Here is a 20,377-nt window from a genome sequence, read left to right as displayed (position 1 = left end):
CGGATGGATGGATGGATGGATGGATGCATGGATGGATGGATGGATGGATGGATGGATGGATAGATAGAGAGATGGATAGAGCGATACTACATCAGGGATTATCCTGCCTTAATCACCTACTTGCCTTCAAACAATGTAATCTGTGGAGTTTTATTGCAGCAAATGAACAAGCTACCCCCAATTAGCACCAAAGAGCGGATGACACACTTCATCCGGTGGTCAAGCCTGACATTGCCACTGGTTAAAACTTTTAAATCACTAGTGTGTATGTAGTCTACTGCAGTGATTCCCAAAGTGGTGTCACTCTGGGAGGAGGTCCGTGAAAAGGGATAAATAAATACAATAAAAAAAAAATGTAAAAATACATGTCTGTTCAACGTATAAAAATTTTTGATCGACAGCCCAGTAGCCAGGGTAAAATGTTGCCGTTGTACGTTTCTGCAACATTTTTGGCATGCAGTCAGAGCAAGTAATAAAGTATGTTGAGTGACAAAATTTACGTTGTATAATAACAAGTACAAGAATCAAGAAAGTCTAACAAACACAGGACTTTCACCCTGCAGGAGGTCGCTGTTTGTGTCCCATGGGAAGCCAAAAGTAAACGTTGTTTCCCAATTATTTTACTTAACGTTTTATGTAACGTTACGTGAAAAAGTCCACTAAGGGTGGTTGTTGTTGATTTAAGATAGTTACATTGTTATGTTAAGTTATTACGTTATGATTTGAACACAATCTTTTTTTCTAACCAGCTAAGCAGTTTTGTTGCCTGGACCTAACCAAACGTTTCATAATGTTAACCTCGTGGCATTGGGAATTTCTGCAAGCCTGATATGAGTATGATATGGAACGTGTTCTGGCGAGTGGTTTGGTATGAAAGATCATAGATTACGAAGTAATCTAACAAATCTATAACTCTTGGAATCTGCAAATATGTCTAATACATGTCTGATATCAATTCTTTCCCAGTAAAGAAGTCTGAAAAAAATAGACGGTCAAATTATTCCAGGGGACGTATGTGAGGGGGTCCCCAGTCCCTTTGGCTGAAAAAAAATTGAGAACCTCTGGTGTACTGTATGTGTGTGTGTGTTTCGTGGGGTGCCTCCTGCTAGCTTTGCTAAATAGAGGATAAGTGGTAGGGGAGGTTTGTGTGTCTACTACACAGGAATCCCTCCTCTCCAACTTCTCACTCCAGCTACCCAGGGGAGTGGTCGACTGCAGGGCTAGTGTTGGCTGATTGACTCTGATATGTGCTGCATATTTCATGACCTCCAGTACGTCTGCACGCAGATAGATAGACTGAAAGAAAAGCGAGACAGTCGGAGGAAAAGGACGAGATCAGATCGACCTTTACGGGGCGGTCGCATCCTGCATGTATTTCTCCGTGTCTCTTTATAGTGATGTATTGTTTTGGGACTCTTCCTTACTTACTCCTCTGTGACTGGCTGTGGCATCACTGAAGTCTGCTGCGCTCAGCAGTCAGCGTTGTTTGTACACAGCGGCTTTGAGACAGTACAGCTGACAACCAGCAGCAGGTCGCTTTAATCCCAGCAAGCGTTAAAGGCAGAAGATATGCTCAGTATACCTCAGTGGTCCTCCAGGGAGTTCCCATTTAGCGGCAGGGCATGCAGGCACTCCATCTATTTGTGCTCTGATGGGTAAAGTTGATCCACACTCAATGGTGTGTGTGATCATGAGGTTTATTTTGCCAAGCGCTCCTGTTGGTCAGGCAACGATTTGTCATTTTTATGTTAAAAAAATGGGACAATGGACTTTTCACTTTGCTTTGTTTTCACAGTATACTAGCCCTGTAGCTAATGGTTATTTTCAATATCGATTTATTTTTCTTTCTTTCTCTTTGATTACTGGTTTTGTCTATTAAATGTCATAAAATGGGGAATAATTCCCATCTCAATTTCCCAGAGGCCAATGTGATCTTGTTTTGTCTAACCAACTGTCCAAAAACCCAAAGATATACAATATGCAATGACATAAAACTGAGAAAATATGTCAATATGTCCTCTGAAGCCCAAGCAGTTTTGGGGCATTTTTTTTCTCCTGTCACATTTTACCCTCTCTGGCCTCGTTTTTCATTGTAATATATAAGTCTGTACCTCTATGGAAACAGCACAATCATGGCTAGACGCAGAGAGAACTCTTTTGAGACCCCCTGAAAGCCTCAATAGCGTCTCTAAAATCACAATTATTTGTCACTTGTAATTGGAACTAAAATGTCTTATAAAACTTACTACTGCCCAGCAGTTTTCAGTATTGAAATTGCAAAACTTTTGTGTACATTTTTTTTTTAAAGGCAAGTTTAATTTCTTTGATAAATTATTTTACAAAAACTAAAACAACGGAATCTATACATCCAACATTTTTCTAAGTGCCCACAAGTGTTCCCAATGAACAAAAATGGAGGCTCTACTCTATGTGCTGAACTATTTACATTTTTACAACCTCTACTTACAACCTCTCCTGTCCTCCTCAATGCACTGTGCTCAGCAGCCTGCAGTACAGTTGAAGTTTCACATAATTTTTGTCACGTGACTGTTGGTCAATAATGCCTTCACAGTTACACTGAAGAGCGCAGAATTTAATGTTTTTTACAGGATCTGGTTCAAGTAAAACTTTAAAATAAAAAAGTTTATTCGGGGGAAGATTTTAAGTGAGACATGTTGAATAAAATGGTGATATATCACAATTATAAGTTTCTTTTTGGTGGCTTTTTTTTGCCGGAAGCACATGATGTGCTCAAAGACCATCAGAAAGATGAAAATGTAACGGTTATGAAGTAATTTACAGCTTGCTATGATAAACTGTGTCATTTTGGCAATTGGTCAAAGAAAACATGCTTTTCAATCCCGCGGGCAGGTTTTGGATTTCAGAGAGGGCACAGTGTGTAGGATTTAGTGGCACCGAGTGGTAAGGTTGCAGATTGCAACCATTTGAATACCCCTCTGCTCAACTGTTCTTTTCCAAGCGTGCTAGAGAACTACGGTGGCCTTCAGTTAACATAAAAACTTCTTCTAGAGTCAGTGTTTGGTTTGTCTGTTCAGGGCTATTGTAGAAAACATGACGGACTCCTTGAAGTGGACCCACTCCCTATGTAGACATGAAGGGCTCATTCTAAGATAAAGACACAACACAACTGTTCTTTGTTTCATGTGTTTACACTATTGAAAACATAGTGATGAATATAATACTCCATTTCTGCTAATAGATCCCCCAAACTTCCGCACACTGGACCTTTAAATAGTTAGTTACATATTAAAATTGTTTTACTTTCATTTATTAAATCATTTAATCAACTTATCATTTCAGAACAACAGTGTACAAGCCAAACTGCATTTGTCAATATAAAGATTCAGGCTCATTACAAGCTGAATTGACTGCAGAACTGACATTATCGTCCAAACGTTATCACCGCATGTACAGTAACCTACATTTTGTTCCTAATCGGATAATGTCTTTGTTTCTGTGCATCCAGATGAGGATGACGAAGGTGAGCGCAACACTGTTCCCCTCACACCCCTCGACAGCTTCTTCACTGACAACGACTCCCTCAAACAACAGAAGAAGAAGAAGCCCAAAAAGATGAAAGAGGGGAAAATGCCCAAAGTTAAGAAGAGGAAAAAGGAGGTAAGGTGTAATTCACTATCATCGCCATCTGTCATGAACTCGGACACATTAGCTTTGCAGCTCAAGCTATATCTTTCTCAAACTCGTTTGATGTCTCTGCAATTGGATCAAAGGTGTGTTTTTGCTGCTGGACCGCCTCTGTGATCTAAATGAGAGGCAGTGACTGTCTCGGGCTAAGAGGAGGCTGGCAGCAGTGTCTCCGTCACTGCCAGTGTAAGCTATGGGCACCGAGGGGCCAGTTTAGAGTGTAGATTTGTGCCTGTGGGGCTAGTGTTGATGGCAGGGACTGTAGGTCAGAACTACAGCGATCGGGCCAAGCTAGCAGTGGGAGTGAGAGCAGTGACAGAGCGGTTTGACTGTCGACTTTATTCCATCTTTTAGTTTCCAACAGGTCAGAGGTTTGAGCTGCTCCCAGCATCAACACGAGTGACCTAATTTAACCGGATTTGTCATGGTGAGATCCACCATCACTCAGATAAGCTAATCACAAAGCTTTTAAAGCTACCCTCTGTTACTTTTCTTCAACAATGGCCATTTGGGTGAAATTGCTAATAACAGGTATACAGTAAGTGCTAAGATGTAATGTAACAGTAGTGACTTGAGTCGCTAATGTCCTTTCTAACTTTATTGAAATTTGCCAACATGGGCTGACATCAGTCTGATCAGGCCACAAAAACCCCAAAGGCCTTTACATAGCGGGGCGTGACGAATAAATGACACAAAAATGCAAAATACATAAAATCTATTCATACCGGCAATGATGTGAATTTGCGACGGCTGCAGCCCTTTTTCAGTAAAATGTTGAAATACATTTGTACATATTCCTATTTCTATTGACCCGGAGCAGAGTCTGGCAGTCTGTCTGAGGTCAACTTTTGTATAGCTGAAGCTGCTGTAAGCTACTTTATGGAGTTTCCTTTTAGCTTAATGATCTGAATGAATTTGAGTTCCCTCTGATAAACAGTATATGTCTGGTGCTTTTATTATGAAAGGTAAGAACAGAAGGAGTGGACCTAGTCTGCGCTGCCTTTGCCAAGGTTGAAAGGAGTAATAATGTTTGTCGTCTTGGTTGGCACTACAAAGCCTCTCTGTTGTTGTACACTATAGTGTACAATTTTAATATTTACGTTCGGCACAATGTTGTTGGTTGATGCCTTTATTCACGGTCCGAAAGCTCATGAAAATCAACCTTGTTCCGGAAAAGATTATGTTGCTTCTGCGCTGCATAATCGTTTCAAAAAGATATGTTGACATGCGGATTAATCGCACGCAATAAAGGCCCCTGTTGTGAAAAGGTCTTAATTGATTGAATTGAACAAGGGTGTGTTGCATTGCTTACACTACGTACCATCAAGTGTTGCTTTAATGTTGCATTAATATGACATATACTATAGTGAATATGTTAGCAAACAACTATTTTCACATCTAGAGGACGGATAGCATCAGTAATTTATCGGTAGCTGTGTTTCTGGCCACTCAACAAACCAAAGTTCATTATTGAGTTCATATATTATTCTTTTAGCTCGGTTTTGGTTTCCACCGAGTTGTAGAAGTTGCACCTTGAGAGTTCAGCTGAGGGAAACATCTGGTTTGTTGCTAACTTTGTCTATGTGCCATTTGGTGTTGGGCAAGAAGCATGCAGTGTGTTTATTTAAGCTTTTTTACAAAACAACCCCTCCAGCTCCCTGCTACAGCTGAAAATGAGGTCAATGATAGATTTTAGGCACCGTATTCTGGGGCCGACTTCTTGTGTTGAACTCTATTTCCCATTGATTTGTGATTCCCCTTGTGTTAACGTGAACCCAACATATTTGGTCTACCCCCAAACAGTCAACTCCTAACTAACTTGGATCCTAACTTCAGGGCGAAATTGACTTTGTCGCAAGGATTCCTAATCAGGTCATAGATTTTGAGGAGTTTCAGAATTTGTTGTAACACCAGAAAGACAATGACCTAAAAGAAAAACGCATTTTTTTTGGGTGCGTGGGTTTATCATTATGAGCAACACTCGGACATTATGTTCGAACAAAGGCAGCATGAAGCCAGCTCTGACGTAGCAGGAATAGTCTCGTTTGCATTTACATACAAACTCTGTGGCTATAAGAGTTTTTTTATTCAATGATTAAAGGAATTCACTGTATTCCCACTGCATTTTCGTGCCCGTGTTGGCGGCGGCTTGAACAGTGTCAGTGACATAGCCAGGATGTTCCCCTCTGATGGCTGGAGATGCCAGCAGTGCTGTGAGGAGCTTTGGCTGGCCAGGCTGCCACCCGGCCCTTTGGCTGCTTGTGGTAAACACTGAGCTCTGGGTCTCACTGAGCTAATGGGGGGGGGACTCCCTCTGACACTCTCCTCCCTCCCTCTCTCTCTCTCTCTCTCTCTCTCTCTCTCTCTCTCTCTCTCTGCCCCTCAGACTCTGCTCTGTATTCTCCTCTTTCTTCCCTCTCCTCTCACATGCATCACCTCACTTCGCCTTGATTGTGATGCCGCTGCTTTTCTTGCTGCCTTTGCGTCACAGGAACTGTGAATCTCTTTCTTTCTTTTTTTCCTCCTTGTTATTCTTTCTTTCTCTCTTGCTTTCCCACTGAGGGAACCGCTGCTGCTGTAATTCACTTCCAATCACTCCCCAAAGGAGGGTGTCAGACAGGGGCCAAAAGTCAATTGGGGTCAGAGACTGTCAGTGGCACATCCCAGTCTCAGGTCAGAGCCACTGGTGGGAGCAATGGTAGCCAGGGAGAGACGTGCATTTCTCTTTCTCTCATCTGTAGTGAAACAAAGGAACTATGTTGTCTCCCTTTTAACAAAAAAAAAGATTACTAAATCACGGAACTAGAAGTTTATAGAAGACAGTTAATTTTATTGGCAAAAGAAGAGGCTGCCGTTTGGCTGCAATAAAACATCCATGAAGCTGTGAAGGAGCCCGCTTGCAGCTTTAATATTTTTTGCTGAAATGCAACCGGTTTTAAGATAAGCCTCTCTCTTGTTTTTATAAGTTCAGTATCCTCTCAAGGATTGTGGGTCAACAGAGGGCCGTTGCTGTGAAGAAGAGGCAGTTGTTTTGGAGCCGTAAAGTGTTTTTACAGCAGTGTTTTTTTCTCGCTGAACTAGATTTTATTGAATATCCACGTCTTTGCTCATTTTCCGCGCAAGTCCTCGGCAATCTTCCCCGAGGCAGAGTCATTATGGGTGAAAGCATCTAATTTGATTACGCTATCAGCACTCATCTGATTTTCTGCCCTCTAAAAGTAGAATCACCCTCTTTGTTGCTCCCAGTGTCTCTCTCCGGTCCTGTGTTGTGTGCGCAACATTGAACTCTAGGCCACGGTGAGGCTGTTGCACAGCTCCAACTCGTCTTTGCAGTCGCTCTCAACGGCGGTTCTGCTTCTTTGCTTTTCCCTCCTCCATCTCCACCCCCACTCCCATCCCCCATCCACTATCTTCAATGTACTTTCTCTCTCTCTCTCTCTCTCTCTCTCTCTCTCTCTCTCTCTCTCTCTCTCTCTCTCTCTCTCTCTCTCTCTCTTTTTTTTTTTCTCTCTCTCTCTCTTTTTTTTTTTCTCTCTCTCTCTCTCTCTCTCTCTCTCTCTCTCTCCTTCTTATGCATAAACGAGATTTGTCTAGACGGGTGCTGGAGCACCAGCGCTGCAACCACAGGCCTCTGCATAACAAGCTCGTTATGCAAACGTGTCTGATTGGATGGCGCCATTCCATTGGCTGCCACTGTGATAGATTGGGGGTGGGGGGTAGGATAAAATGAAAGAGTGAGAGAGAGAAAGAAAGGAAGAAAGGGGGAGCTGTAAAGAGAGAGAGAGAGTGAGAGAGAGAGAAAATAATGGAGGGGGGGTGGGGAGCATGCGAGATGTGAAAGAGAGAAAGTGAGAGAGAAGGAAGGTGTGGGGGGGGTATAGAGAGAGAGCCAGGCACTGCTCAAATTTGGTCACCATGGCAACACAGCCAGGCTGCTGGTGGGGTTGGCGGGCGCTGCGGCAACGTGAGCCTTTCTACTGCGCTGCAGAGCAAAACGCCTGTAAGTCTCTCCATGGATCCACATGGGCCTGCTGAGCAACAGGCAGCGAACAGAGCACGAAGCTGCTATATATATATATGTGTGTTTTTCAAAGGAATACACAAAAACACGTTTTACATGAAAAGGAAAGAAAGACACAAAAAACCTGAATTTGAGTAAAATGAGTAATTGAGAAGTGCACACTGAGAGAAACACCAGCTACTTTTCCCTCCCCTGCTCACTCAATCATGAGCACGCACCAGTGAATTTGCTCATATGCAACACTCTCCATCACACAAACAACACCTGCTAACTGTTAAATCCATACAGCCTTCCAGATGTCTCATATTAAAAAGGCAGCTCAGTCCACAAATGGGCTCTGAGCAGTGATTGGCTGCACCGCCGGAGGTTGTTCTGTTTGTTGGTTTACTCTGTTGCTCGATCGCGTGTGAAAAAGCGAACCTGCTTCTGCCTCGACTCCTCATCGACTCGCCGCTAACTGTTGGCTCGTAATGTAGCACTTTATACATTTCATCGCAGGTAGATGAATTATAATATTAGTAAAGCGGTGACACTTTGGAGCGATGTAATTTAATTTATGCAAATGCCGTCAAGAAGAAGCTTTTATCCAAAGTGCTTTATAGTAGTCTGACAGCGTATGTTTTTAGCGTGGGTGGCCTCTGTGGGAGCTTTAATCCCTAACCCTGGCAGATTTAATGCCATGCTCATGTGTCCTCATCAATGAGTTTCTTATTTTAATTATCCACATTTCTATCACTAGATGAAATTCTGTCTCAGAGGATACCTATTAACTGGTAGATAGAGTTCCTTCTGTGGTGTCGATAGTAAAATACAGATACTGAATTCAGTTTAGACCCAGGAATCTGACTTTGATGCTCGCTTCAGTCAGTCACAGTCGCGTCTTCAGATAGAGAGCTAAAGCAAGATTCAAAGTCAGATTCTACCTGTTTACATTTATAAAAATAGCTGTTTTGGCAGGAGCTCTTGACGATATCAAAGACGTGAAGATTGTCCGGGTGAAATTTAATTCAGCGCAAATATAGTTTTGCAGCTGCACACATTTTTATCTGCCGGAGAATGAGAGAGATCAGTGAAAGCCATCTGAAGCTTCACATATGCTCACGTCCTGCTGCTGACAACCAACACTGGGCCTCATGCAGCAACATTCTCTTCAATGTCTCCTATATTTTCTCTTAATTGAGAAAATTGAAATGCACCAAACGTTCTTCACCATCCAAACCTGCTCTTACTCAGATGTGCTGAATGATGAAACCCACTTGATCGTAACTTGGAGGCGTGTGGCAGATTGTTTATTATTGGCAGAGGTAAACACTATATAAGGGCAGGTGATGTGTGTGCAAATGTGGCACATGCCCGAAGAATCGGGGCAATGCCGCCAACAACAAAAGCTGTAAGAAAAAGAACTTTAGTAGAAGTGAAATTGAGGTACTGTTAAATAAACCTGAGCAAAGTAAACATGTCATTTTCCAGAGCTTCAGTACTGGCGTTACAGGATCAAGAACATTACATTACATTACATTACATTACAGTCATTTAGCAGACGCTTTTATCCAAAGCGACTTACAATAAGTGCATTCAACATTGGTAATCAAAAGAACTACTAGTCACCAGAAGTCATAAGAAGCATCTAAGAGCAGTAAGAAAGCCACTCAGAAAGGTCTCTGTAGTCTTAATTGGGATCTATGGACTAATAGTATGTCTTTAATAATCCAAACATTATAATTATTCTAAAACATATGGAAATCCAAATATGATCATATGATATTTATACGTACGTTTTATGTTCCTCAAATTTAAAACTTTCTTGTGTTGGACAAACAATTTGTGACTGTGAAAACAAGATGTTTATTTTCTTCTTATCTTGGAAAGAGAGCTCTTCACCACTAAAATGTTCTCTTGCCTAAGAGATAAGTGAGGAAAACATTGGTGAAATCAGTGACACTGAAAAAATTAAATTGCCTCCTGCATGAGGCCAGTTGCGTGCATTTATTTGTACGTATACATAATGTTCATGTGTCCATGTGAAACGCCTTCAGGGAGGAATCCAGCCAAGAGTCGACAGCGACTTGGAGGAGACCTCAGAGGTGGAGGAGGATCGGGAGCGTCCAGAAGTAGGATCAGAGAGCGAGAGCAGCACGTACGGCCCCACCAAAAAGAAGAAGAAACCGAAGGAGAAGAAGGAGAAGAAGCCCAGGAAGAAGAAGAGAGATGAGGAAGATGATGACGAGGACGATGATGATGGGAACATGAAGGTGAGTCTGAGTCTAGGTCCATGAGGCTGAAATAGGTCACTCCTTGTCTTCTGGATACTGTGCTTTAGACATAGGGCCTTTATTCACTGTGCTAAAAATGCCTTTAATAATAATATCATCATTATTATTATTATTATTATTATTAATAATAATAATAATAATAATAATAATACCATTATTATAATTAATAATAATAATGAGGATAAATTGTTTATTAGTATTGTAATATTTTTAGTGCTTTTATACCATAGAGACATTTTACAGAAACACAGCAAGCAAAACGTTAATAAAAAGCCTGGCTTTAAGAATATAAATTTAAAAACAGAAGTCGTTGATGAAATTATTTTGTATTCAATTAACTTTTTGCTGTGGTACGCTAGCACTATATTGATAATTTATTGATTTCTAGTACTATGGAAAGTTGCATGAAAATGAACACATAATCAATAGATGATGACTGTCTTTACTGTTAAAGTACAGTGCATGGCAGAATGTACAACTGAAACATAGAAGATCCCTCAAGATGTGTAAAAAAAATCCAGAATCTGCGAAATGTTGTTCAGTTCAAAAGTTTATCTGCTAGACAGAAGATGTCTCCTGTTCCACTTAAAAATCCCCTCTCAGCGTTTGTGCACTGGAGGCTTCAAGTTCCAACGTCAGGATAAATTTTGTCCCAGCCCAGGCTCAGCGAGCAAAGAAAGAGGGAGACCATGCAAGATTTAAAGGAACAGTGTGTGGGATTTAGTGGGATTAATTGGCAGAAATTGAATATAATATTCATAACTATGTTTTCATTTGTGTATAATCACATGATTATACACATTTGTGTTTTGTTATCTTGGAATGAGACGTTTAGATCTACGTACGGAGTTGTCATGTTTCTACAGTAGCCCAGAACGGACAAACCATACGCTGGTTCTAGAGAGAGCCTTTCATGTTTTTGCGTTACCTGAAGGCCACCGTAGTTTTCTGACAAGCTTGGAAAGGGAAGGGTATTCAGTTGGATGCAATATGCAACCTCACCACTAGATGACACTAAATCCTACACACTGCTCCTTTAAAGTAATTTAAACTATTTTATTTGAGACTAAGACAAAACAACATAATAAATGGATATCTAGGTCAGTGTTGGTTGCAATGCTGAATTTATGTGTGGTGTTGTGAAGGCGAAATAAAGAGGAAACGCGAACCGAAAGAGTAGGGCACTTTGAAAATAGGGTGTCTCCTTTCCTTCTATGTGATCTTTCAGTCCAACAATGTAAAAAAAGTCATTCAGAACTTTGTCCAAATTCATTCCAGCAATCATAAACAGGGTGATCCTTCCTGAAAGGGGTTTGGGCGATAAGATAAACATTTATGAAACATTATTTAACATAATCATTTTGATGCCTCCCATCTGTTTTTCCCTAGGAACCCAAATCATCCAGCCAGTTGATGCTCGAGTGGGGCCTGGAAGACGTTCAGTACGGCTTCACCGAGGACGACTACAAAACCATCACTAACTACAAGGCTTTCAGCCAGTTCCTCAGGCAAGCATCTAATTTTGGGTCTGGATTTTCTTCCTTTTATGTTAACTGCTCTGCTCTCAGAAACCCTCGCTGACACTTCCAAACAAAAACCCCACGGTGAGACCAGAGAGCGGTGTGATGAGCAAATGCTGCTCTCTCTTTTTTTGTGTGTTTGCGCTTGAAAGCTCGGCTGTTGGTATAAAGAGTCTGTCTCACCTGTGGCTGTCTGGCCTCGGCTAAGCCTCTGCTCCGACAAAGTGGAGCATGAGCTCCTGCAGTGCCCCCTGTGAATAGTCAGCTGCTTACTGGATGCCTGTGACAGCCGGGAGGCTCTGGGACTCGGCACTCTGACCCACTATCTTTCACAGGCCAGCGTGCCAAACCTCAAGCTGTTGCCTGACAAATCACAAACACGACGTACGCGCAGCAAAGCAGGGAGAACATATCTTAAGGGGCAGTGGGATGTCGGCAAATCAAGTCCCAGTTCCCTCCAGTGCTGAGGGAAGCAGAAATTACATCAACAAGAATGAAGTGTGACATAATAAAGCTGCCGTTGTTGTCTCCTCTCCCCCTGGTTTTTCCTCAGGCCTCTCATTGCCAAGAAGAACCCCAAGATCCCCATGTCAAAGATGATGACAGTGTTAGGGGCCAAGTGGCGGGAGTTCAGCGCCAACAACCCGTTCAAAGGCGCATCTGCCACCGCCGTGGCTGCCGCTGTGGCTGCCGCCGTGGAAATGGTTACCGTGGCGCAGCCGACGCCTGTGAGCAGCAGCCAGCCATGCTCTCACCTGGGGCCAATCAAAAAAGCCAAAACCAAAGAGGGAAAGGGTAAGTGGCCGGTGAACCGTGTCTGAAACACATATTATTTTTTAGGAATAATAGCGAGAACTCCATCCGGTTATAATGCGCCTGTATGTCTCAGGACCAGGGGTCAGAAAGAGAAGCAAGACAGTGAAGGACGTGAAGAAGAAACCCAAGCCGAAGAAGACCAAATCAAAGTCGGGCCAGAGTGGGAAGAAGAAGAAAGCTTCCTCGGTATGTCTTGTTGTTTCTTTCCACCACCATCTTCCTCTGCTAATTCATCCTCTGAGCTTCTCCACTACGTTATATTTTCACTGGCATCAAAGTGACCAGACTGTTTACTGAGCTTACTTTTAAATTATATTTTAATTCTTTGTGTAGTTCTGAGCTCTTTAGTTTGTGTGTGTGTGTGTGTGTGTGTGTGTGTGTGTGTGTGTGTGTGTGTGTGTGTGTGTGTGCTTTTCCAGAGTGAGGAGGACTTCCTGGAGGAGTCAGACTTTGATGACATTAGCATCCACAGTGCCTCTGTGCTTTCTGATACCTCGGGGGCCGCCACCAAGAAAAAGGCCCGACGTGGGCGTAAAAAGAGGAAAAGTATGTTTACTGTCTTCACACGCCATGCTCTGTGTTGTGTGTGTTGTGTGTGTTTGTGTGTGTGTGTGTGTGTGTTTTCCCCCATCCCTCCAAAATCCCATTTAAATCCCTCATAATCAGACTGTTTGATTATGGGTAATGAGGAAATTAAAATGTATTTTTTTTAAGCTTTATTTGTTTTGGGAATGTTTTCTGAAGGCAGATGCTCTTTCTCAGCAGCTGTTGCCCACACACTCGTGGCATATCAAGCAAAGTTTATTTAGATAGCATGTTTCACAGACACCAAAGTGCTACACAGTAAAAAATTTATAAATTAAATCAAATAAATTAAAATGGATTCAATAGAATAATAAAATAAATAAATGTAATAAATAAAAGAAAAAAATGATTAAACAAAAATGCAAAAAACTATAAAAGAGGAACAAACACAAAACACAAGTTAAAAAACTAAATACCGCATGCCTGTCTGAACAGATGGGTTTTTACCTGCTTTTTAAAACGAGTCCAGACAGTTCAAAGACCTCAAGCTTATTGGTAGACAATTCCAAAGCTTAGGCACCAATGACTGGAAGACACAAGTCTTAAACCGTGTCCGAGGTAAACCCTGGGTAGAAGACATAAGAGCTCGGCTCTGGTTTTGGTGTGCAGAAGGTCCACGATGTACTGTGGAGTTTGACCATTTATGGCTCTATAAGTGAGCACCAACATTTGAAAAGTAATTCTAAAATCAACAGGAAGCCAGTGGAGAGAGGTTAATTAAAAGAGTGCTTTACACATAATTTGCTGTCGATAAACGCTGCATTCATTTGCCTCTTCCACTACCCGCTCCAGAGGAAGACGGCGACGGTTATGAGACGGACCACCAGGACTACTGTGAGGTTTGCCAGCAGGGTGGAGAGATCATCCTGTGTGACACCTGTCCCAAAGCGTACCACCTGGTCTGCCTAGACCCTGAGCTGGAGAAGGCCCCCGAGGGCAAATGGAGCTGTCCACACTGTGTGAGTGCATTATTTTTTTATGTAGAAATATACTTATGAAGTAATTTTTTATGCATGCTAACAACCTGCTAAAGTGGTGCTTCATGTGACTTAAACGTGTGTCGTCTAGTTGGGCTTGTAAATAACTGTCACTGGTTTATAACTTAAGTATTTGAGATATTTCAGCGGCATATTTCATACAACCAGTGACATCACACGTGACGTTCTTATCTCAATTTTGACAAGCCTGGCTCTAGACAATGTTCACACTCCAAGCAAAAGTGATGGTTTTTGCACACATGTGACTCAGATTTGTTTTTTTTACAACAGTGTGAACATTACAAATCACATGGCATCTGGTCTTTTCAATTATGATTCGGACCACTTTAATATTTGGTCCTAAATCAGATTAAGGTGAGATTTTGTTGTATCAAAATTCATTCATTCACTTTTACCTCACTCTAGACCAGGGGTTGGCACCCTTTAAGTGCCATCTAAAAATGTTGTTGTTAATCAGTCTGTCATATCAACATTACGGTTTCCGATTTATTAATTCACAACATATTCACATTTAAATTTTCAATAGATCATCAATTTTATTCCAACACTAAGGGGCAACGGCCGTAGCAACATTTGAGGTTGATGGAGGTAATCAGTGGAGGAACAGCGAGGTGTCAGACCTCATACGTATCTGAGGTGACACTTCCACAGCACATCAACATGTAAATAAAACACTTCAACGGCGTCCGTGTTTACTTCTGTGTGACATCTTTGTTATTGTTCATTTTTGCGCAAGTGGGTCAGTTCATAACTTTGACCAGTTCACACTGGAATTTAACATTGCCCACATTTAAAAAAAAATATTATGAAAGCCAAACAACAAAAATCTGAGCAATAAATCACAATTGAGCACTGAGGCTTGCAGTGTGAACGTAGCCAAAGACATTCCACCATATACACTGTGTGTCAGTTTCTTCTGATCTGTATATGTTTGAATTTCATGGTAAGACTGAATATTCTGTTTAAACAGCACAAGTGCAGTGGGATATTTGAGAGTGAGGTATAAAGTGAATAAGACCTGTTTGACCCCTTAAAAAGAACCAACGTCTGGACCACTGGTTGATTAAAAATTGGTTGGTTGTGATTCATTCAGCCAAGAGAGATGTTACTTTTGTCAGATTCTTTCATTTGAGTCATTTTTAAACATACGAAGAGGCACAATTTGTATCTTTAATGTGCAGAATTGATAACGACACCAAGGCAGCACACAACAAAGCCTTTATCATTGAGCCTTTTGGTCTCACTACCCCAATATTTCAATGTTGTTGTCTCCATTGACCACAATCACAAGACAAATAATCTGTAAATATCATATATCTTAATTAGTCCTTGTAGCAATAATTAGTTTTGTTCTACAAACAACAAGGTGAGTGAATTAAACTTAGCAGTATTTACAGTATCTGCTTCGACCCTCAGGAGAAAGAGGGGATCCAGTGGGAGGCCAAAGATGAAGAGGAGGAAGAAGAGGAGCCAGCAGGCGAGGAAGAGGATGACCACATGGAGTTCTGCAGACTGTGTAAAGATGGAGGGGAGCTGCTTTGTTGTGACACCTGCCCATCTTCCTACCACATCCACTGCCTCAACCCACCTCTCCCCGAGATCCCCAACGGGGAGTGGTTGTGTCCACGCTGCATGGTGAGCTCACAATTCAGTCCCAATGCTATTTCATGCTTTTTATGTGACAAAGAAATGTTCGCTATCACTGTGCGTCAGTTTAAACGTATGTGTGTGCAGCCCTACCCACATTCTGTGATTTTAAAGTATATGAAAAATGGATGAAATAGTTGAACTTCATTTTCTAAACTCACTTTTGTTTTCTCCCAAGTAAAACTTTTCTAACATTTAGAGTACATACATTTTTTGCAAAGTGCGTATATATTTGAACTGTACACATTATGATGATTTAACACAGTTAATTTCCTGTGAAATGGCTCGACAAAAGCCTAAAATATTCTGGGCACAAATGGGAATGGATGTTTAATTTTGACAAGTTTAAGTGACGACTTTGTCTCAGGCGCCTGGAAAAGAAGGCTTGTCTAATTTATAGGACATTCTATTCCTTAACACACAGCTAAAATGTATTTTTTTCATGGCTGTTGTCAGTGTTTTGTGATTTATGGAGTGATGAAAAGAGACATCCAAAATTCCCTCTGACTCAAATATGTCAACAAAATGATATAAGCATTGTGAACCTGACTTTATCCAATGCTCCGATTTCTGTTGTGGAAATATATGCAAATGAGCACATAGTTGATAAGATAAGGCCTCATTTGCATATTTAAACATACATTTTCACAAAAACTAATTGTCTTAATGTAACTAATCAACTGGGTAAGTTTCATGGCGATATCTATTAGTAGCATCTTTTTTACCCCATTCACCTGGGATGTCTCCCTGTAACGTGAACTAAGACTCTGAGGGTGGACATTTAGGGAGATGAAGGCCTACTTCACTGGTGAGCCTTCGAGACCCGTCTGAGGGACCATTTGTGTTGACCCCAATGATGCACTTTACCTGCTCTGAAACCTCCCTTATTTTCACCAAGATAATTTTTGCAGCATTATTGCTTTGACACGATGTGTAGAAAACGGCACGTATCACAGCACCTCTCTTTTGTTTCTCAGTGCCCTCCTCTCAAAGGTAAGGTCCAAAAGATTCTGCACTGGACATGGGGAGAACCCCCGTTGCCAGCTGAACCGCCCGACGACCCCGACGGCAAGCCAGCCGATCCGCTGACCAATCCTCCACTCAAGGGCCACCCAGAGAGGGAGTTCTTCGTGAAGTGGGCTGGCCTATCGTACTGGCACTGCTCCTGGGTCAGCGAGCTGCAGGTGAGATACCAGAAGTCCAAACTCAAATGAACATGTCTGCTCTGTCTGGTCTCGGGAGCTGCAGCACGCGCCCTCTTAATGCACACGACGAGCCAACGGAGTTCTCACTGGGCCGTCTTTTTGCAGTTTAATATCAAACCACAAACCTGTCCAAACTGCAATCACAATTACTAAGCCATTCAGAGCACTCAAACCTAGCTGACATTTAATTTAGTGATGTCTGACCAATTGCTCGTGTTTAGTTTTGGCCCTGGAGAAGTTGGCCGTCCTTTTCTAATTTATTTCGCTTTCATCAAATCCATTCTGGAACTTGAAGTAGTTAATCAAATCAGTCTCAATGCTGTGGATAGGTGATATAACACAGTCTCGGAAGAAACAACCCTTTGCCAGAGGTGCTGCTGAGCCAAATTGATTGTTTCGTTCTGTCTGTGGCCGCACAGCTGGAGCTGTACCACACGGTCATGTATCGGAACTACCAGCGCAAGAACGACATGGACGAACCACCACCGTTTGACTACGGCTCCGGTGAGGAGGAGCTCAACAACGAGAAGAGGAAGAGCAAAGACCCCCAGTATGCCGTGATGGAGGAGCGCTTCTACCGCTACGGCATCAAACCAGAGTGGATGGTCATGCACCGGATAATCAACCACAGGTGGCTGCTCACAGTTACACACACTCTTATATCTTATAATGTAGTTTTACAGCCTTGATGGTTTGCTGGATCTCAGTTTGGTTCATGCCTTGGTGTCATTGTGATTATTCCTCTTGGCACAGCATATTTCAGAATATGGGAGATGCTGGGAGTTTAAAAGGGGTTGTCAGAAAAAGAGCAGTGAGGGACAAAAGTACACTATATCCTATATGTTTTCCAGATATTTATGTCACTCATATGTACCACTCAGACGGATTCAGTTTATAGTACGATCACAACTATATGACACTCTAGAATTGAATCGTGCATTAAAAAAGTTGCTTTCTAAGTTTCATCCCTTTGCAGCTACAACTCAGTGACGTGCGGTGAGGTTCGTGGCTGGTGAGGCGCTGACACTACATAAGTCAGATTTACAAATATATGAACCCAATAGAGTAGCTTACATCACCATTCAATTGGCAGCTTGCACATTGACTACTGGTTGTTTTTCATATCAGCATTATTTACACACACATAGGTAAGGTACATATTTGATTCCACCAGGAGCATGTGCACCGCGATCTGCTCCACCGAGAGCATTTCAGAAGCGGCACTTCTGACCACGAAAATTGTGAGATTCCGTGATAATGTGTGTAACAACCACAATCTGAGGTGAGGAACAGCTCGTCGCTGCCTCACCTCGCATGTCTCCTCTCTGTTTGAACAGGACATGCGCTAATTCAGCAATTTTGATTATAAAAATGCTTGAAATGATTGGAATCATACAGAAATTACATTTATATCACAGATCAGTAGAGACATATTAATATTTATTTTATTTTAGCATTATTTGTTTTTTACTTGTCATGATAGACAGGTGAGGCTCTGCCTCACCTGCCTCCCCTGACCGCACGTCCCTGCTACAACTGCAGGAAGGACAATAAGTTACTTGTTTTGTATGTAATGTGTGTGTTGTCCCAATAAAAATGTCCATATAAAGAGCTTAAAAGGAAAATGTGCCACTTTTTATGAGGATATCCGCATGCTCCAGATTCCGCTCAAAAACAGAACGTCCTTGTTCTTCTTCGCTTGTATTGCAAACTGCAAAAATGGCATCTCAAAAATGTGCGTGCAGAGGATGTTGTGGACGAGGACACATTTTACAGTGTTTTGGCTGACTCGGATATTCATTAGTAGTTCTTCTAGCCAGAGTGTAAGAGCCAAGAAATGCAGTGGAGGGAGTCCGAGGCTGCATTAGCCGTGCAAAAGGATATGGCCGGCGGCAACCCATGCGTCTTGGTACATGTAGGCGCGGCTCCGGGAGCAGAAGAACTTAGCTTTCTCAGTAAATATAGCACCCACTGAGGTATTTATTGCTTCAGTTGTCTACATCCACCATCAAAACTGATTGGACATCCACATAAAAAGGTGGTGAATTTCCCCTTTAATTTTGTACTTGCATCCAACCGTCTAAAAGCTCTCGTTATTTTTTTTTGTTCATGTTTACTCTTCCCTGCAGTTTTGATAAGGATGGCGATGTGCATTACCTGATTAAGTGGAGAGACCTGCCCTACGACCAGTGCACCTGGGAGGTGGATGACTTTGACGTCCCAGAGTATGACCGCCACAAAGCTTCTTACTGGGACCACAGGTTGGTTAACAGCATGGACAAGTTACTTGAACCAGAGCTGCTCTTACATCTCCTTTAATAGAGTGGGTATGAGGGTGAGGACGAGCAGAATGAGTCCTCTGGTCCTCACAAATAACGAAGGCATATGCTTCTGTCTCCCCTCTGCCCTGCCCTCTATCTGTGATGCCCCCCCCCCCCCCCCTTTTTAATTTGCTGCAATTATTTGCTAGGGAGCAAATACTAGGGGAGGACCAACGCCCCCTGGTGGTGAGGAAAGGAAAGAAACTGAAAGAGGACCACCCAAAGAGGGAGGTCCCTCCTGATGCTCCCATCATAGATGTAAGTTGAGATGTTCAGATGCACTTAAAGCCACTAATTCTAATGTTTTAGCGCAATGAAGGTGCTGTATTTTTATTCTTATTCTGTGTCTATAATTCCTATTTACATTGGGCTAAATGTTACTTCTGTATTCACCAGCCAACCATCAAGTTTGAGCACCAGCCGTGGTACATTAACGCCACGGGGGGAACACTGCACCCATACCAGCTGGAAGGTCTGAACTGGTTGAGGTTCTCCTGGGCTCAGGGCACAGACACCATCCTGGCCGATGAGATGGGCCTCGGGAAGACGGTGCAGACCATTGTGTTTCTCTACTCACTCTATAAGGAGGTGAGGGAGAACAAGAACGTCATCTTTTTTTGATGCCCACGTTATAATAACATGTATCACATTTTACAAGATTCTTACGGTACATATGGTAATGTAGACCTAGAAAAAAACAAGGTTAGAGAAGTAAATGATAAAACATGAAGTTTATCTTGTGATGTGTCATGTTTTTCCCTCCCCCTTCTCCCCTAGGGACACTCTAAGGGGCCCTTCCTGGTGAGCGCGCCCCTCTCCACTATCATAAACTGGGAGAGAGAGTTTGAGTTGTGGGCTCCGGATTTCTACGTGCTGACTTACACCGGAGACAAAGACAGCCGGGCAATCATCAGGGAGAACGAGTTCACCTTTGAAGACAACGCAGTTAAATCAGGACGCAAGGTGTTTCGCATGAAGGTACCTTATGCACACCAGACTGTTTGAATACTGGTTTCAAATGCCTTGCTTTAGTTTGTTTGAGCCTAGAAGGGTTGAGTAGAACTTGTTAAGCCCGACGGACCCAAATTCGGGTCCGCTGTAGCATTTACCGTCCAAAAAAGTCCATTTATGCATGTATTTATGAATATGAATTTTTTTTTTTAAAAATCCCCCAAAAAATTTAAAATCTGGGTAAAACAAACAATCTAAGACATTTTTAAAAACTCCAAACACCATTCTACACAAATATTGTACGCAAATAAAAGTTAGCATAACAAAGCTAACGGTTAGCATAGGCAAACGAAATAGCAAAAAGCACGAGCATT

General features: G+C 42.2%; 1 protein-coding gene across 6 annotated transcripts in view; it reads left to right on the top strand.

Moving 5' to 3' along the window:
• chd5 (chromodomain helicase DNA binding protein 5) overlaps window positions 1-20,377 on the top strand; it is a 69,776-nt gene that overhangs the window by 5,878 nt on the left and 43,521 nt on the right. For all 6 annotated transcript variants that reach the window (XM_068712578.1, XM_068712580.1, XM_068712581.1 and 3 more), the window contains exons 2-15: window positions 3,488-3,639; window positions 9,724-9,939; window positions 11,350-11,468; window positions 12,034-12,275; window positions 12,370-12,482; window positions 12,716-12,842; window positions 13,674-13,840; window positions 15,296-15,514; window positions 16,504-16,710; window positions 17,151-17,362; window positions 18,861-18,992; window positions 19,202-19,310; window positions 19,449-19,640; window positions 19,830-20,030. In XM_068712578.1, the coding sequence (XP_068568679.1) occupies window positions 3,488-3,639; window positions 9,724-9,939; window positions 11,350-11,468; window positions 12,034-12,275; window positions 12,370-12,482; window positions 12,716-12,842; window positions 13,674-13,840; window positions 15,296-15,514; window positions 16,504-16,710; window positions 17,151-17,362; window positions 18,861-18,992; window positions 19,202-19,310; window positions 19,449-19,640; window positions 19,830-20,030 (2,408 nt within the window). The remainder of the gene's footprint in view (window positions 1-3,487; window positions 3,640-9,723; window positions 9,940-11,349; window positions 11,469-12,033; window positions 12,276-12,369; window positions 12,483-12,715; window positions 12,843-13,673; window positions 13,841-15,295; window positions 15,515-16,503; window positions 16,711-17,150; window positions 17,363-18,860; window positions 18,993-19,201; window positions 19,311-19,448; window positions 19,641-19,829; window positions 20,031-20,377) is intronic.

The sequence above is a fragment of the Cebidichthys violaceus genome, unplaced genomic scaffold, assembly GCF_023349555.1.
Source record: "Cebidichthys violaceus isolate CVI_PGR_0920_01 unplaced genomic scaffold, fCebVio1.0.p SCAF_17, whole genome shotgun sequence".
NCBI classification, from domain to species: domain Eukaryota; kingdom Metazoa; phylum Chordata; class Actinopteri; order Perciformes; family Stichaeidae; genus Cebidichthys; species Cebidichthys violaceus.
This window is presented reverse-complemented; position numbering and strand designations above follow the sequence as displayed.